The following is an 18,366-nucleotide window of genomic DNA, read 5'->3' as shown; positions in this document are numbered from 1 at the left end:
GGGGCGGGGGCGGGGCCGGCGGGTTCGGCTCCGGTCGCGGCCCCGAGCAGCCCCCGCGGGGTTCGGCCCCGAGTTCGCCCGCCCCGGCCCCCGGCGTCACCCCTGGCACACGGCCCCGCCCGCCCAGCCCGGCCAGCGGCCCCGGGGAGGCAGCAGGGCAGTGCCGGTGCCTCCGCAGGCATCTGGAAGGTTCCGGCTCGCCCGCCCCCCGCCGCCCCGACCCTCTTCCCCTATAAATGCGGGCGCCGGTGCCCGGCGCGCTCAGAGGGGCGGCGCCGGGGCCATGCTGGGGGTCTGGCTGCTGCTCTGGGGGTCCGTGGCCCTGGGCGGCCGGGCGGACACCGCCTTCCTCCACCGCGCCCATGACAGCTCCGGGCACTGCACCTACTCCTTCACGGTCGCCAGTCCCGTCGAGGCCGCCTGCCCCGAGGCTGCCGGCGGCGTGCCCGAGCTGCGCGCCGAGCTGGCCGCCCTCGCCGCCCGTCTGAGTCGGCTGGAAAGCCGGGAGCGAGGAATGGGGGGCTCCGGGCCTCGGGGAGCCGAGCCGGGGGGGGCACGGGACCCCCAGCAAGTCGCCTTGACCGCCCGCCTGGAGGCTGCGTACAGCGAGCTGCTGCGGGCCAAGTCCCGGCTGGAGGAGGAGAAGGGGCGGCTGGAGCGGGAGAAAGAGGAGCTGGGCAGGCGGCTGGAGAGCAGCGCCCAGGAGATCACCCGGCTGCGGGCCGCCCGCTGCCCCCCCGGCAGAGAGGGGCCCGGCCGGGACACGCTGCGCGCCCCCGCCAAGGGTAAGTGCCGGGGCCGGGATCCCTGTGCGTCCTCGCCACCGGCTCCCCGATAGTGCCGCTGGCTCCTCCGCTCTGGCCAAGTCCCCGTGCGGCCCCCATACTCTGCACCCACTGCTGCCCCTCACTCTTGGGGACTCTGGTGGGCTCAACCTTGCTGGGGGGTCGCAGCCCATTGCCCCATACCTGAGTCGCCGTCCCATTGCCTGCCCCGCAGCAGAGGGGGGATGTAGGGTACCGTGCAAATCTGGGGTATGAAGAGTTTCCCCCAAAGGGAATTAAACACCTGGGGGGACAAGAGCGTCAGCGGAGCAGGGTCCCTCTCAGCAGGTCACAGATGTGCCCTGCTACAGTGGGAGGGGGTACCGGGCTCCTGACCAAGGCATCGGCATTTTGGGGGGCAGCGGCCCGGCACGGAGCCCCCCCGAAGGCGGCAGGAGCAGGCAGGGCAGTGAGGGGGGCTGGCTCAGCCCTCGCTCACGCTGTGCCTCACCTCGCTGCAGCGCCGCGCTGGGAGCCGCAGCCCCTCGCCTACCAGGAGCTGCAGTCGGAGAGGACGGAGGTTCCCGTGTCCCGGCTGCTGGAGGAGACGGCGCTCGGCCGCCCGGGGAAGGAGGACTCAGGTACGGGCACGCCGGGCCGGCCCCACGTCCCGCTGCTCACAAGTGCCGCTGGCCCTCCCGAGGGGCTGGCGGTGACCACTCTCTCTCCCGTCCTGTCCCCGAGCAGGCTGCGGCCAGCTGGTGTGGGTGGGAGAGCCCGTGGTCTTTGGCCGGGCCGACTCCATCGCGGGCAAGTACGGCGTGTGGATGAAGGACCCCGAGCCCGTGCCCCCCTTTACGCGGGACAACACCTGGCGTGTGGACACCGTGGGCACCGAGGTGCGCCAGCTCTTCCAGTACGAGGAGGCCGAGCAGCTGGCCCGGGGCTACCCCGCCAAGGTGCACATCCTGCCGCGGCCCCTGGAAAGCACGGGGGCCGTCATCTACCGCGGCGGGCTCTTCTTCCAGCTCCGCCATTCCCGCTCCGTGGCCCGCTACGATCTGCGGGGAGAGACCATCACGGCCGAAAGGGAGATCCCCGGCGCCGGCTACCACGGGCAGTACCCCTACTCCTGGGGGGGCTACACCGACATCGACCTGGCGGTGGATGAGACGGGACTCTGGGTCATCTACAGCACCGAGAAGGCGCGGGGAGCCATCGTCCTCTCCAAGCTGGATCCCGAGACGCTGGAGATTCGTCGGACCTGGGACACCAACATTCGCAAGCGGGGGGTGGCCAACTCCTTCCTCATCTGCGGCACCCTCTACACCGTCAGCAGCTACTCGGCGCCCAACGCCACCATCAACTTTGCCTACGACACTGCCACCGGCACCAGCCGGGCCCTCAGCATCCCCTTCGAGAACCGCTTCCGCTACCTCAGCATGCTGGACTACAACCCTGCCGAGCGGCAGCTCTTTGCCTGGGACAGCTTCAACATGGTCACCTACCCCGTCCGCCTCTCCCGGGCTTGAGCCGAGGCTGGCAATGCGCCGGCTCGGCCCCCGGGACCCTTATGCGTGCCTTGGCACCCTGCTTCCCGCCCCATTTCCCCCGGCACGGCAGGAGCGCCACCTCGGGTGATGCTGGGGGCCACACGCTGCCCAGCCACACCCCTTTGTGCTCAAGTGCAGCAGAGAGAGATGAAGCGCTGCTCCAGAGCCTGGCAGAGCCAGGGAAATGCCTCTCGTCAGCCTCGGCGGGTTTCGGATGGGTCACAGCAGTACCCAGGCCTGAGCTGCTCCAGCACCCTCTGCGAGCACCCAGCCTGGCCACCCCGAATTTGGAGCAGGGAGGACTCAGGCATGGTGGAGGTTGGGCAGAGAAGAGTAGAAGCGCTGTCCAGAAGGGCCCTGCCTTAAAATAAACGTTTTTCCCTAGTTGTGAGCAGTGATCCCCTCTGTGGGGTCGGGGTTTGTTGTTTCCAGGCTCTGCAGAGCTCCCTTGCAGAGATCCCACACTCCCAGTGCCCAGGGGCATCCTGGAGCTCAGCCACCTCCAAAAATCATCAAGTAGGCTCAAAAGCAGCAGGGAATACAGACACTCATTGCACAAGCCTTGTTTTATTGGGGAAAAAATAAAGCAGCCAGGAGAACAGGGGTGAGGAGTGCTGGCAGAGCATCCTGCAGCTGGGTGACCTCTCAGTACCCAGCCCTTCCCAGCCATGTGCTTCAGCTTTATAGGCCGTTCCAGGCCAGCAGCTCTCCCCCCACCAGTCCAAAACATGCTGTTTTATCTATTTATTGTAGGAAGCTTGGAGGAGGAGGCTTCTTTCCCTATCTCTGGCATTCAGGTCAGCAGCAACCACATTCCCCAGGGGTTGTGTAGGGTCCTGGCCCAATAAACATTGCCCAGCACTGCTGCTGCCTTGCACCTTCGTCTTTCCAAGCCTGTTTTCCAAGGAGTGTGGTGGGCTGGTGCCCCTCTTGATGCACCTACAGGCTGAAGCTGCTGGTGGGGGGAGCTGTAAAGCCTTGAGCAGGAAAATGCCACATTTGAAAGGCAGCTTCTGACAGAAATACACCATGTATTGGAGCAGTGGAAAAGGACAGAGAACACAGTGGCACACTTGTGATGATCACCTACAGCTACAGGGATTTTCAGTAAGATGCTTCGCCCCACTGCTGTCCTCCTGGCACTAACACTGTTGTCTTAAGTGTAGCACTGTATATTTGCATATCATAATGAAGCATTTGGCTTATTCATCATCTCCACACTTTATTTTGGAAAAATACGTGATGGTTGTGAAAAGTGAGATGGTATGTGTAAGACTGGGGTGTTTGGTGAGCTGCAGGGCAGGCAGCAGGTGGGACCCCAGCATGTGGAGGGAGGAGGCTGAAAGACCCATTCCTGTTTCCAGACAGGCCCAGAACCAGGCTGGGATTCTCACCTGAGCCAGGGCCAGTGAAAGCATCCCTCTGGCCAGTGATGTCCCAGCAGCCCCAGGATCTGCAGCAGGGCTCTGCCAGCCCCCACTGCTCAGCTCAGGTGGATCAAGAACACGTCACCCCTGTCACTGTCAGACACAGAGCTGGGGAGCCCTGGGGCCAGGGCAGGATCTGGGTGAGGGAAGCAGCGAGGGTCACCCAGGGGCTGTCAGGTGCCCATCAGGGCCGGGGAGAATGAAGCAGGCAGCAGCCAGAGCCAGCAATGCACAGCAAACCTGCTACCAAGGATGGGAGAAAGGTATTTCTGTCCCAAAACAGGATGGGAGGGTGAGGCTGGAGCCCCCCTTTACCCCGCAGCTCCCTGGGGGTGTGAGCCAAGCCCCAGGATGAAAGGCAGGGTTTGTGCAGAGCCCCGGGGAGCAGCAGCACCTTGGCCAGCCCAGACACCGAGGGCAGACAGCTCCCGCCCCTCCCCACGCTGGGGCCTTCTCAGGCCGGCAAGTCCATCTCTTAATTGACTAAGAAAATAAAGGAAGACAAGCCAGTGTACACAGGATTTCCAGAAAGCTGGGCTGGATCTGAACAGCGCTGAATACACAGTTTTACTTAACAGGCTTTGGGAAAACAAGCCTTCCCTGCCCACAGCCCAGCAAGAAGCCAGCCTGAGCCCAGGGGGTTGCTGGATCTGGCCCCAGTCCCATTTAACCCCCTTCTGGCTCTTGCCCTTGAGAAAAGTTACCACCTTTTCACAGCCTCAACATTATTAAGGAAAAAGAAATTGAATTCCCCAAACAAAATTGTTCCCTAATGTCTGGGAGGTTCAGCACAATTATTTCTGATGACCAGAAAAGAGATTACACACCTAATCCCACTCAAATTAAAAAAGCAAGAGCTACTCCAGTGTAAATAGCCAGGAGCAAGTTATCTGATTAAATGTCATAAAAATATTCAGCGAACTGGGGTCAATGACTGAAAGCTCCACTTGGCCTCAAAGGCAGCTGGGGTGGTTTGAGGTTTTGTTAAGGCACACATCAAACCTGGGTTATTTGGAAGCACAGAATGCCCAAGCATTTACTTTTAATTAAACTTCTGCAGAAATAACTCCCCTTGTTCTGCTCTGAGCACAAAATAGTCCAAAGCCTAGTACGTTCCCACAGCCAACTGTGGGAAATTCCTCTGACTTCCCAATAGCTTTATTACTACAGAGTTTAACATTCATCCTTTCAGCAGCATTTCCTTAAAAACAGAACAGTCTGGTGAATGAGTTCCCATTTTTGGAGTGTCCTTTCAAGACAAAACAGGCCAAAGGCAACCTCAAAGCAGGGAAAACATCACAACTCAGTTACTTTTATAGCACATTTATAGATGGAAGCAGCATCTCCATTCACTCAGTCCATCCATGTCCACCCTCCTTTCCAAGCATTTACTGCAGCTGTACTCACAAATCCTTGTGAAAAAGGTGATTTACCCACAGTGTTACCTGCTGAGAGGTTCCTTCTGCCCACAGCTACATTAGTGGATTCCAGCACCTTTTATTTACTCCACATTGCTGCAGTTTTACCCTGAACAAAACCAGCCTGGGCAGGAAAGGACTCCAGCCTCTCTGGTGGCCCCAAGCTGCCATTTTGCAACCCACCATGGAGTTGTCAGCAACACCTCTGACCAAAGGTCAACCTGTCCAGCTCCTGGTGGTGCTTGCAGAGCCAACCCCAACACTCCTGGCTGGATCCTCCCTTTCCTCAGAGGTGCAGAGCAGGCAGCAATTACTTCTCAGAGACCAAGACACCAAAGGTTCCTGGTGTTTGTGGGAAGCAAGTTCCCTCTGGTGGCCAGCTGATCATGTACTGCCTGTCCCAAATCCCACAGCCCAGGTCAGGGCCCCAGGGAGGGGGGCAGGGAAGGCTCAGGCCAGGGCTCCCTGAACTCGGTGCTGCCCGGGTGTTGTCACTCATCAGCTGATGGGACAACCGGTGTCACCCTGGCTCCAGTTGGGAACAACTGCCAGCTCCAACAGCTGGAGCTGGAACTCCTGGCAAACACCCCCTGGCTCCTTCCAGGGCGAGGGGTGGCAGCCACGTCCTGAAAGCCCTTTGCTGGAGAAGGGCTGTGGAAGTGCCAGGATACACACAACGGAGCTTCTGGGAGCACTTTGCGTTGGGAGCCTTTGCCTGGAAACGCGGCGCCGGGCGCTCCGCTTGCCTCCTGCAGCACGGCACCAATCACGAGAGCAGCCGGGGGCTTTATTTAGAGAATACTTTATTAGTTTCTGTAATCAAACCCATGTAAATAAGACCGTACATATTTCATACAGTGCGTTACCCCTGTACAAATGGAAAAAAAATTAAGTTTAACATTTCTAGACCAATATGGCTGTTAATTTCTGTACAATGCCAACTCACACTACAAGTGGGATACTTTTTTCCAAAGTTGACATCACAGCTAGTTTCCAAAAATTCAAATTATATATATATTTATATAAAAAGATAACCAATAGCGATTCACTAGGCATCAATAGCAGCAACAGCCTTTCCAGCTTCTGCAGTCATTTGAACAAAATTATACACATTAGACTTTCAACTCTTCCTTCCAAAAATGTAAAAAAAAAAAAAAATCCCAGAAAAAAACAGCAAATTCTGCTACTGATGTGGTACCTGGTGCTTTTTATTAGCTTTCAATCATTGTCTGGAAAAAAACCTCTAGAATAACATTATTAAAAACAGCTCCAGTATAGCACAGTCACTACTACATATCATAAGCAGGTACAGGATATCTTACATTCACAGAAGTATCATACAGTACTGTCCTACAGCTAGAATACTAGAGGATACAATTAAAAAGGCATTTATTTGATTTGATTCTACTTTCCAGCACACTGTGGGCAAGGAGGTGGTGCAACGCAGCTCTGATATAAAGAATGCACCTTTGAGATAAAACTCTAGTTCATCTGATAAGGTTTCTTTTATTCTTGTGGCACAGTTTAAGTGCTCGTTGCTGTGTTACAGACAGAAACTGGAAACCGTTTAGGGACCACTCGCATCATATAAAGACAGCTGGACAGGGGTGAACGGAACAAATCTGACTATTGATGCAACGAACCTTCAACTCCAGGGGTGAGAGCCACTGAGGGGGCAGCGGGTGGAGAGGGCACAGGTGGCCAAGTAGCTTTTTCATACGGTGATCTAAATGCAGTAAATTGTCATCCAAGCAGCAGCAGCCAGCAAAGCACTGCCTTCAGAAGGAAATCCAACACTGCCAGCATTACTCTGTGTTAGGTTAAACCTTGCGTGGCAAATACATAGAGCCCTCTGTTTATACAAGATAGAAGCTTCTTAAGTCACTAAGAACTTAACACACATTACTTGGCCCAGCACCATCTTCAGATCTGCCTGTTCTCATACTCATGGGCTTGTAAAAAGATAAAATAGCAGCTGAAGATCAGAGCCTGAAGAAAATAAGAGAAGTCACCGTGTCAGCTAGGAAATGCCTCCCCACCTTCTTCTCTGCTGTTGCTACTTCTCCGCGTTGAGGCTTTGGGAAGTGGGCAGGTGTGAGCCAAACCAGGTGCACACATGTGGTTCGTGCACACCCCAAAAGCAGCCTTCCTGCTGTTAGAGCAGATGTGAGCCCCGAGAGCCCAGGGGCTCACAGCTGGACACACAGCAGCTGGCACCACAACTGCTGCTGCTTCTGTGCCCCTTGGGGCTGCTCAGAGCCCGGCAGGGAGAGCAGGCTGCTCTTCATCCTTCGGGCTACCAACTGACGCTGCTGACACCTCGCCCACCCCCTCCCCTCCCTCCATGGGAACACAGCCTCTAAGATTTTGTTTCCTCGGTTTTGATTGCCTGAGGTTTGATTGGTCCAGTTCTAACAGGTTTCGGTGTGGCAGCAGGTGCAGGGGTGGGCTTTTCCTCGGCTTTGTCCTGGCAGACTCCTGAAGAGTCAGCAATTGCCTCAGTGGGTTTGCTCCCGTTCTCCTCCACTTTCGGGGCTTTGCCTCCTATGGGTTTGTTCTGCTGCTGCTGTTGCTCGGAAAAGAACCTCTGGGTGGACTGAAGGACCTCTGCTCTTTGCTTTGCCTTAAGAGAGGGAAAAAATAAATTTACTGAAGAGAAGGCATAGGAATTGGAGTGACTTCACAAGTATTTCCCATATGAAAGGGGAAGGACTGACCGCAGTGGCCAGACTTTCCTAGAAGGGCAATGTCCGTCCTGCTGCTTCCCTGATGTCACCACGTCTGGGTGCTCGGATCCTCAGCAGCAGCTTAACACCATGCCTAGGCTTCCCTTGCTCTTCCTAATCCTTCCCCGAAAATGAGAATCAGGGACAACAGTTTGAAGTATTACCTAACATCTTTTTACGTCACTAATACTGCAGTTATGCAGTTATCAGTATGAGCACTGCTGACAGCAGGCTCAAACTGTAGCCTCCTCCTGAGCACAGGTCAGACACCAGCAGAGGCAGGTGTGCCTGCATGACACTGCTGTGGGCCCCGAGGGCCACTCCTGCTTGTGTGCTGTCCCTCCAGAGCACACAGCCTCTCTCAGCAGCACAATCTGAGCACCCCGTTTCCCCCACATGGCTCTTGACACAGACTGTGGAGTCTGCAGCTGGGATGTAACTGAACCAGGGTCAATATTGTGTTGTGTGTGAACTGCAGGCTGATCTGCTTCCTGCTCCAAGCAGGCTCTTATCCCAGGCAGCACAAACTACTGTCTGCCTTCCCCTTCCTTCCTTCCTCTGAATCCTACCAGTAACCCTGACTTGCACCTGTGGAATTCAGCCTCTGTAACATGTTCCAGTTCCAGTTTTCATACTGTGCAGATCAGACACTTCAGAGCAAGCACTTGGCTTTCCTGCCCAGACTGCAGAGACTCCATTAAGAGTTTGATCTTTTGGAAGCTGAACAATAAAGCCCAGTGCAGTCAAACACCTTTTCATTTTACCATAAAAAGGACTATCTTAACACAAGGAACCCCACATACAGGCACTAAGCCTCCATGTACCTCTCTGAGTATTTTCTGCTTTTTTACAAAAAACGGGGCTGGGACACACACACAAAAAACAACAGAGGACAAAACAGCAAAAGTCTGGAACAAGAGGCCTTGGCTCTCACACTGCGTAGTTGCTCCAAGTAACTCAAGCAGCAACAGAACAGAAAACAAACCTGTGAACTCTGGTGTTCAGGACTGCAGCAACAGCCTGATTTTACTGAAACCTTTTGCCCAAATTTCAGCCATCCCCTGAGTTTAAGGCTGGATGACTTGATCACCAGTAACCAAGCATGACAGAGTAACTCTCATTCCTCTCAGCAGTGTTTGCAGGAGATTAAGGACACCAGAACTGCATGTTAGTATTTGCTCTGACTGGCTACATTCAATCCACAGTGCACACTCAGGACAATGTATTAAGCATCACCTGGTAAATCTACAGGCTGCATAAACTGGTGGTAGAAAATGGACCAACCATCTAGAATTTATGGGGCAATCAGTTCTCCCACAGCCATGCATAACCAGAACAACACACTCTCTTGCTCTGACACCTCAGTGCATGGGTTACAGGAATGGCAGCAGATGAAGGAACTCCTAAGTACCATCTATTCAAACAACTTCTTTTCTGCAGCAAACGGGCTCAGTGTCCAAAGGTGTCCCACACAGATGTCCCACACTGCAGTCCTGCCTTGGAAGAAGAGTGCCTCAAACTGAAGGGTCCCAAAGTGCTGTAACAAGTTAGGTGACTGTCATCACCTGCTACTGAAATGCAGCCCTCTCTTCTGCGGAGTGCACCATGTACTGCATTCTACCACTGAGAATTCACCACAGGCACTTCAAACCACTGGGAAATGACTCTCCAGAGTCACCAAGGAGTGAGGCTAGCTGGAACAGGAGGAGCTGAGGATGAAATGACAGCTAACAGGTAGGTGTGCAGCTTCAGTGCTCATTCAAAAATAACCAGGCTCCTGACACCTGAGTTTGCCTTGGACAGCAGTGGCAGCTCCACAACTGCTGACCACAAGACCACTTGAGACAGGAAGCTCCCTACAAATATTTTAGCCTAAAATTCTTATTAAAAAACATCAGGGCTTAGAGAAGGTCTGTGTTCAGCTGTTAAGGGCCTGGCTACTAGCTTGGGGTCCAGAGGCCCTTTACAAAGCCATGACTTGCAGACACATCCCTGCCCTAGGAGCTGTCAGACTGAACTGCTGCTAACAGCACTGCTGTTCACATACTGACCTTCATGTCTCGTTCAGCCTTCAGCGCAGCCTGGGCCTGAGTGCCTCTGGCTCCAGGTACTGATCCACAAGGACCTCTGGCCACACGTGGTAACTGAGGGTGGCTCATAAGGCCTGTGGTCATCTGAGACGGCATCTGACTATGCAGAACTACTGGCAGCCTCTGAACAGGCGCTGGGAAGGTGTTAGTAAATGGGGCTCTTACCAATGGAGGGAGCAGGTTAGGCTGAGAGAGGATCTAAGTGGGGGAAAAACAACAAAAAGAGACATTTCTCAATTAGAAAATTGCCAACTTGATTGCACGTTGGCATTATCTTAAAGGGGAAAAAGTTGCCACTCTGCTATGAAATGAATGTCAAGAAAATAGGCTTGAACTGCAAGAGCAAACCAGCCCTGCAGTGCTACTGTGCCTGAAAGCAGCACTAACAACTTCAACCCAGCTTGGAACCAGGGAGAAGACCCTCACAAGGCAGTGGAGCAGTCACTGGTGAAAGGCAGCCCCAGGAGGGTGAGGCAGTTTCTGCCAGTGACAATTCAGACATCAAATCTCAAGTCCTGCAGTCAAACACTCCAAATGCTAAAAGGAAGACAGAAATATCCTACACCTTTAGTAGAGGCTACATTTCCCTAGCAGCCTGGCTCCAGTCACCTGCAACAGAGATGCACGACCCTTGTAAGCTGTGCTCCCTGGAATGCCAAAGCAAATCAAACACTCTGCCATTGACCCTGCCTTGTATGGACTGTGTGACCTCACAGATTCTTTCCAACCTGAACTGCTCCTTTGATACTTCAGAGCTGCAAATCTGCTTTGTCTTTACATATGTAAAATATGCACTGGGACCCTTGTGAGACACGAAGCTTCTCCTGTTCCCCAAGCAAATGACCTGGTTTTGCAGGACAAGGTGCATTACAGCTGCCTGGGGAAGCCAGAATGCTGTCTCTTCTACATCATTCACAACTCGTATTAAATCCCTCAGCGTGCACAGAACTCAAAATTAAACACCACAAAATCAGCACTACTTGCAAGCAAGATCAGAGAGGTAATTTTTTGCTTTGATCTTGAAATTGGGTTTCTTACGCCATTTGATTTTAAGGATTCCATTTTGTATCTCCCCATGATAAAGCCTGAGGAAACACAGTCGAGTCAGAGCCACCAGGTCATACAGAGGAACAAATCTGTTTGTAGCAAGCCACCAATCACCTACCTGTGGTGCAAATTGTGCAGGAAAGGGCTGTGTCATTCTCACAGCTGCAGCTGCTGACTGGAACTGCTTCTGGTAGACAATGCTGTTCATTTTATTGGATTGATTGTTAGGACTTGTAGAACTGGCCCTAGAGGAAAGAACTCCAGTTAAAATCAAACTGCTTTCATTCAGAGGATGTTTCTGCCCTTTTACAACTTAACTAGAAATTCAGCATTGGAAGGGGGAAGAATAAATCTCCTGGAAAAGCTGCTGTGAAACTTTTTTTATATAGAAGCTTCTTCTATCTATAAAAAAACCTCAGAACTTCAGAATTCAAAGAGAAAGCATTATCAGAAATATTTAGGCTATGAAGAGATTCCAGGGTATGTCTGTATCAAAGAGCCCTTCCCCAAGTACTCATGACAGAAACACTGATGTTAGATGTGTGTTCCACTTCCCATCCCTGCTATCTTATGTTCAGTCCTGCTCCTTTACAGTCACTCTTTACTCTGTCATGGAAGGTTCAGAGCTTGTCACAACAGGCAGTGAACATGCAGCTGCTTCTACTCTGACCTGTTGTCAGATGTTTCAAAATGCACTTGAACGGTTTTCAAGAATTCACAGAAAATGCTCTCCCTCTGTTTTATATGGCTAAGAACATGACCCTCCATTAAAACTTCCAACGTGTTGAATCACCACTAATTACATGAAGCTTGACTGATTATCTGGGGGAAGGGCAGCAAACAGCCCTCAAAGAGAAAAGAGTGAACAGCCTTCTTTAGGAAACGAAGCTGGACTTGCAGAGAGCTCTTGTGCAGAGGGTGTGGCTGATACACTCCAGGCAAAATGAGCAGAGGGGCACCAATGGCAGGGATACCAGCTAAGCTCCGCACACCAGTATTTTCTAAGCTTCAAAGAGTCAGTTTTGTTTACTAATTTCACCTGGGAGCAGCTTACAGACCTTGCAACAACACACACTCCTCTAACAGAACTGTTGCCACAACTGCTGTTTAAGCCTTTAAGTGTTTCTACTTGTGTTTCTACACAATTCAGATAAACTGTCTTAAGAGTTTTATCCCAAAGTACATCTTCCCTGCCACTTCTGTGCTTTATTGGTACAACCCCAGGTCATTTCACATGACTTGTTTAGTATTATTTACCCAAAAAAATATTTTTCACATTTTATTTCAGAGCTATTTACTTCTGTTTAACAACAGCAGATGTGATGACCTACTGCAATGCTGCTCATAAGCTCAGATTAAGCACTGTATCTTGTATCAGTGGCCTCTCACCTCATACCTTCCAGAATAGGCTGCTCATGCATGACTAGGTACATTTTCTAGCCCTGGTTTTAAGGAATTTTGAACTTAAGGGAGGTTTACCGGAAGGGACTGGAGGTTGGGGTAGTACTTCTGCCAGTAACTGGTGGTGTTCCAGGTTTAACGTCAATGCCACCTCCAAAGGCCTTCAGGTCCATTTCTGATATCTGAAAAACACAGCAATTGACATGTTAATTCTAATTAAAAAAATTACGTTTGCTAAGCAGCTGATAGCTTACCTCAATGAAAAGAGGTCACTTAAGTGGAGATGAAAGCCTGACTGCAGAACAGCCTCTTATAATTAGGACAGGCCCAGCACCACAAGCACCTCTGTGTACAATTTTCCTGCCCTATCTGGCACTTGCAGCAATGGTATTGGGTTTCTAACTTGGTCCTCCTGCATAATGACAGGGGGTTTGAGAGTCATTTCATCTATTTGGCCCTAAAAAAAAGAAAAAAGATACATTTTGGAGTTGAGATCTCCTTATCCAAGACTCCCATCTCAGGTACCACATGAAAATATTTAGACGTATTTTCCTACATTTTATGAATATATTCATATATCCAGATGATATTCTGAATATTCATATATTCAGAAATATCTCCGTATCCTGAAAAATGCTGAGAAGAAGAATACCATAAAATAGTCCAGATCTATAAAAATAAACAAGCCTAAAGCACAGCAAAAATGAAGTTGTCATTCATGCAAAACGACCTCCAGACTAACTGGAGCAATGACTCTTGAATGCTGTTTTGCAGATACACTCAACAGAATAAATTAGTTTTTGGAACAGTGTATTTCCACACATGGCCATGAAGCATAACAGCAACAATAAATCAGTTAAAAATGAGAGGCTGTTTTCAGTTGACTTTCTTTAGCAGCAACACGATGGGAATCTTAGAGCAGGGCAGGAAAGTCATCTAAGGCCACCATCCCACTGCAGCTCTTCCCTCATTTTTTGTTGAAATGAGCGATCATTTTCCACTGACAACTGCAGCAAGAAACATGCTGCTGCTTGCAAAGTGGGCTCGTAACAACTACAAAGCTGAAAAGATTTGGCCAGATCCCATGAAGCTGGAAAACTGCATGGTGCTAAGATCACCATACACAATCTGGGGGTGTGGAGATGTAAACTTCATCGAGGTGGTCTGAAATTCTGACTCCCATTACTGTCCAAGACATGGAATTAACAGCCAAGATTTTTCTTATCACAGCTGTAAATCACTGGGACTGAGGGGTTATTTTATATTCAAAAGCACCCTAAAATCTAGGCCAGAAGGTGCAGGGATTTCAGGTGCAGCTGCAGAGGTAGATCAGTCCCTGAGGTGGGAAGACCTCGCTGTTCCTGCCAGTCAGCTGAGCTGTGTCCATGTCCAGGGGTGTCACCCACTGCTCACCTGGAAGCGGACTGCAACTGCCGAGTGCTGCACACTATCTGAAAATCCCCGGTGCCTGTAAAGCTGGGATTCCATCTAAGACAAGAGACCTTGTGATTGGAAGCCAGCTCCACACATCCCCTTATTAGCAATTACCTTAGCAGCTTCACATAAAGGAGAGGAGAGAATTCCCCCCTAGCTTCTTGCACTGTTTTAGTGTTATTTCCTTACTGGACCTGTCACTCAGTTTTCCTGAGCTGCAGGACCAGCCTTTTCTTTTTTCATTACAGAAAGATCCTGTCTTGCATACAATGCTACATTTTTAATATGCACCATTCTGTGCTATTCAGAAAGGCAGATCCCCAGCAATAATAGTACAGTTTAATTCTGGCTTAAGGTCATGGCTGATACAGAGTCCACTGAAGCCCCTAAAACTCCCTTTTGTTGCAATGGAAACCCTTGAACCCAAACAACTTGTTCTGGTTTGAGTCTAGAAGCAAAGCAACAAACACAAGCAGGCCCAGAATCTGCCACCAGCCTTGACAGAGTCATGCTGGTCCCCTGCTGCTCTAACAATAGCTCAGTACTATTTTACATATGGCTTCTATATGAAATCCCCTACTAGTCCATGATGTCACTATCAAACCAGGTATTCCTGCAGTGCAAATGGACCAGCACCAAGTTAGCTACTAAACCTCAGCTAAAAGCACAGACCCAGTCAACTAACACACTAACCTTGACTGGCTTTTTTATCTTTTAAAGCTAGGGCAGATTTTTAAGATGCAAGAAGTCAACATGAGTTGCTGTGCTGGTTATATAAACCAGCAAACAGCTGTGCTTCAAATTAATTTCTGTCCTGTAGATGTGGCAATGTTGTTACCTTTCCAGTTGCAGCAATCATGCTGTGCTGAGTTCCTGCTGGGATCAATCCTCTGAAAGGCTGGGTCACTTGTGCAGGTCTGCTCAGGTTTTGAGCCTGAGCTTGTGGTGGGGTGTGCTGTAGTGGTGGTTGTAAGGACTGGGGTAGGGCAATCAGTGGCTGTGCTGTGGATCCAAAGTTGGGCAAAGAAATCTGTGATCCTGGCAAAGGTACCGTCACCTGGAGAGAGAGTACAAGATCACCAGTAACAGAGACACAAAGGCCATTATGTACCTTTCATTACAAGCTCTATTTCAGCTTTATTCCAGGCAAATGGCTTAATGAGTTTATTTATTTAACCAGAGAGCTGCAAGCAAATAAGTGAATTTATTGCTCGGTTTGCCCTTATAATCAGGTCTAATGGGATTTGGGCCTGTGCTTTGCAGAAACAAAGTTGCATGAGATCTCCTACCTCTGACATCATTAATGTGATTTCACTGTGTGACAGGTGAAGGTTAATTCAACTCAGAAAACAAAAGTAGAATAAAATAACCATTTTGGGGGTAGGGGGACAGGACAGGACCGGACTGGATTATTTGTTCACTTCCAATAATTTTAGTCATCAAAGGACACTGGGATGAAAATTAGGTTCTACTTTCCACGAGTTCCAACAACCATCAGTTTGAGCTTAAAAACAATCCCAAAACTACACAGCCTGTTCCTTGCTTGCGTTTACCGGGAGTGCTGTGGGCTGAAAACACCAGAGAGTGGTAGCGATAAACATGGAATACCACAGCAGTGACCTCACTGGCAGGAGTTACTGCATGTCTTGGTCTGACAATCTACTACCTGCAAAATTATATTCTGAGTGTGACTAGGAGAATGATACGAGATTCCAAATGCTAAAGGCTTACCTGGATTCTGCTATGAAGGATAAGAGATTAAAATTATAGAGACAGCCAGAACTGAACACATTAAAGGCACCAGCTCTTCTAAAAGGTCCTTAAAACTCTGTGCTAGATTTCCAACAGACAACGTCTAATCTTTCTTCTAGATTTCTGTCTTGGCAATTTTTCCTGCATATGAGGTAGGCTATTATAATAAATCACAAGCTTTTTTTTTGAAGCCATTTCAATAAAAAAGCCAAACCAGAAGATGGAAACCACTAGACAGTATCCCGTAAATATGACAGAATGCTTGCACAGAGCAATTTAGCAGTTCTTTCACAAAAGAATTAAAAACCCTTCAAATCAGTAGAGGTATTTTACTGACCTGGCTGTCCTGCATGATCACCTATCTGACTTCCCAGTTATTTTCTATGTACTGGCTATCACTGGCACATGGAGCACTCCTGGGTCCCAGCTCATTGAGAACTAGCGTCAACAATCAGGCTTCACTAAGCACCTGGAGTTTTCCCCCCTCCCTCTCCACCACTCCCAATATCTGCTTCCATAAAGGCATCATGTACCTCAATCAATGAGCAACAGCACTGTGCCAATTAAATCTTTGCCCATCACTGACAAATGAACTATTCAAGAGAAGAATGCCAGGGACAAATGACCAACATGAACGGCACGTCACCTAACTTCTCAGCCATTCAGTTTGTTTAGTGCTGCTGCAGTAGCCCTTCCTCACTATTAATAGTCAATTTTTATTTTGGAAGAATTAAAGGTTGTCTCAGCCCTCCCCTCTATTCCCACCCCACAGACATCATCAACCACAACATGCTCTTAGGAAGAATACAATGTAGGAAATTTACCATGCCATAGTTTACCTGCTGGAGAGCACTGGGAGACTGTGCAGTGTTGTAGAAATTGCTCTGGCCAGGCTGCTGAACTTGCCCAGAGTAGAGATTTGAAGCCTGAGTGAGCGTAGCTCTGGCCTAGGAAGAGCAAGAGACACCATCCCATTAAGAGCATTTAGAGAACAGTTCTGTGGTGCATTAGCCAGAGCAGGAGAAACCACAGCATGGGAAGCTGACAAACCTGAAGGTTTCACTTTGTGATAAAGCTCTCATTCGCAGGTGGTGGAACAGCCCTTTATCATCATTAACAGAAACTAAACCTGAAGCTCTAATTAATGATAGAGCACAAAGAACCCTGTAATTTGGGGAACATGCCTCAATTCAGAGATTATGCTAATGTACACTTATTAAATTAAAAGGACATTCTCTTCCAAGTGTCTTAAGTTTCCTGCCACCCAAGTTGAGCAAGACTTGATTTCCTCTATCAGTCCACTGCAGAAGTTTTGCATTTGGAGCATTTCCTACCTGCAGAATGTGTGTATCAATCAGCTGAGAGCCTCCCAGTCCTGAAGCCTGCCCAAGCTGATGCTCGTATAAGATAGGAATAGGCTGAGTATTGGAAGTCTGCTGGAATGCCAGGCTGGACTGTGCCTTAGCCAGCTCTTGGTGTTGCACTGCTGGGAAGTTGTGTAAGGCTGTGCCAGACAGAACCACTGGTGATGGCTGAGACAAACCACTCTGCATAAAAGCTTGCTGGGATCTGCAAAAGATTGAAGTGTCCTTCATAAAAATTCTGACAGAGCTCAACAATGAGCCACCAAAAATGAAGAGCACGGCTTATATTCTTTGAACAGAATTAGGATACTTAGCTCTATTGAACAAATTTTCACCTGAAAAAGTTAGATTTTTTTTTCAACTTACTCTGCACATAACAAAATAACAGCTGCTACTAAAGGCCACTGGAAGAAATGCTGAGCCTTTTTACTAAAATCTTAGATCACAGTTACCTATTTCGATGTTCATGCTGAAATAGTTCTTGGGTAACTTAACTGCAACATAGAAAAGCTGCCAGTTCTTAGTTCCTGTGCTACAAGGTAGATAGGAAAGCACATGTGAGTAGCCCCACTTAGTCATTAAATGAACTGCTTTGTTCTCTTGACTCCACAGTACAGCTTCTAATACTTACAGCTTAAATCACTGGATGCTGACAATAGTAGCTTCCAAATGAATGTTTTGGTTTCAAAAGACCTCACACCCTTTAATTTTAACTAGATATTCAATTCTTTTGTCACCAGCATGGGGAAGTTGCAGTTTGTTTAAAGAAGACCAAAGCTAGTACAGCAAAGCACCACAAACAGGTTTGGTCCATCTGAAGTATTTATCCAAACATTCCCATTAAGAACTCTGTGAGTAGCCACCTTCAGACTGAAGAATCAAAGAGGTTTTTAAATAAATGCCCTTCTCAATGCTTTTGAGATCAGAGGACGAGTGTTTTTGATGTGAAAACACACTTTACTCTGTGCTGGATATGTCTGAGCACAGCACTGGTCCTGTTAATCTATTGGTGTGGTGGGGTTTGCTTGTGACCACACCTGGGTGAGCTTTGTTCTGCACCCTTCCTTCACTGCAAAACACTCTTACAGTCATACTCTGAGCACTGGAAAAAACTTTTCCCAGACTGTATGCAGAGGATTGTCTTCAATGGAGCCAAAATATTTTTCACAAGTTTTCTAGAAGTTCACTTCTAACTTCTGGTTGTATTGTTTTAAACCAACAACCTGTACATCTCCAAGCTTATCCTCCTATTTACTATGTGGGAGAAGTACTCATACTGGTAGAACTCCATTAATGCCATGTTTGTGTGTGATCAGATTTATTTAATCTGGACCACATGCCAGCCTGATTGTGTTTCTGCAGTTAGCCAACAGTTTTCAACAGCTTTTGT

The 18,366-nt window shown here is 49.4% G+C and overlaps 2 protein-coding genes across 15 annotated transcripts in view; one reads left to right on the top strand and one right to left on the bottom strand.

The window, feature by feature from the left end:
* Positions 1-118: 118 nt before the first annotated feature.
* On the top strand, positions 119-3,527 carry MYOC (myocilin). Its single transcript, XM_032117575.1, has 3 exons — positions 119-785; positions 1,286-1,405; positions 1,512-3,527. The coding sequence occupies exons 1-3, from the start codon at positions 284-286 to the stop codon at positions 2,294-2,296; spliced, it is 1,407 nt and encodes a 468-aa protein (XP_031973466.1). The 5' UTR covers positions 119-283; the 3' UTR covers positions 2,297-3,527.
* Positions 3,528-5,948: 2,421 nt separating this feature from the next.
* The window catches only part of PRRC2C (proline rich coiled-coil 2C), a 70,380-nt gene continuing 57,962 nt past the window's right edge, over positions 5,949-18,366 (bottom strand). For 6 of the 14 annotated variants that reach the window (XM_032117558.1, XM_032117569.1, XM_032117567.1 and 3 more), the window contains 7 exons: positions 16,947-17,181; positions 16,437-16,559; positions 14,699-14,917; positions 13,840-13,914; positions 12,505-12,608; positions 11,144-11,270; positions 5,949-7,785 (listed from right to left, as the gene is read on the bottom strand). In XM_032117558.1, the coding sequence (XP_031973449.1) occupies positions 7,522-7,785; positions 11,144-11,270; positions 12,505-12,608; positions 13,840-13,914; positions 14,699-14,917; positions 16,437-16,559; positions 16,947-17,181 (1,147 nt within the window). In that variant the 3' untranslated portion in view covers positions 5,949-7,521. The other 8 variants (XM_032117561.1, XM_032117559.1, XM_032117566.1 and 5 more) reach the window with 6 other exon arrangements.

This window comes from Corvus moneduloides, chromosome 9 (genome assembly GCF_009650955.1).
Source record: "Corvus moneduloides isolate bCorMon1 chromosome 9, bCorMon1.pri, whole genome shotgun sequence".
Classification (NCBI taxonomy): Eukaryota; Metazoa; Chordata; class Aves; order Passeriformes; family Corvidae; genus Corvus; species Corvus moneduloides.
Note: the sequence above shows the minus strand (reverse complement) of the source record. Positions and strands in the feature narration are given on the sequence as shown.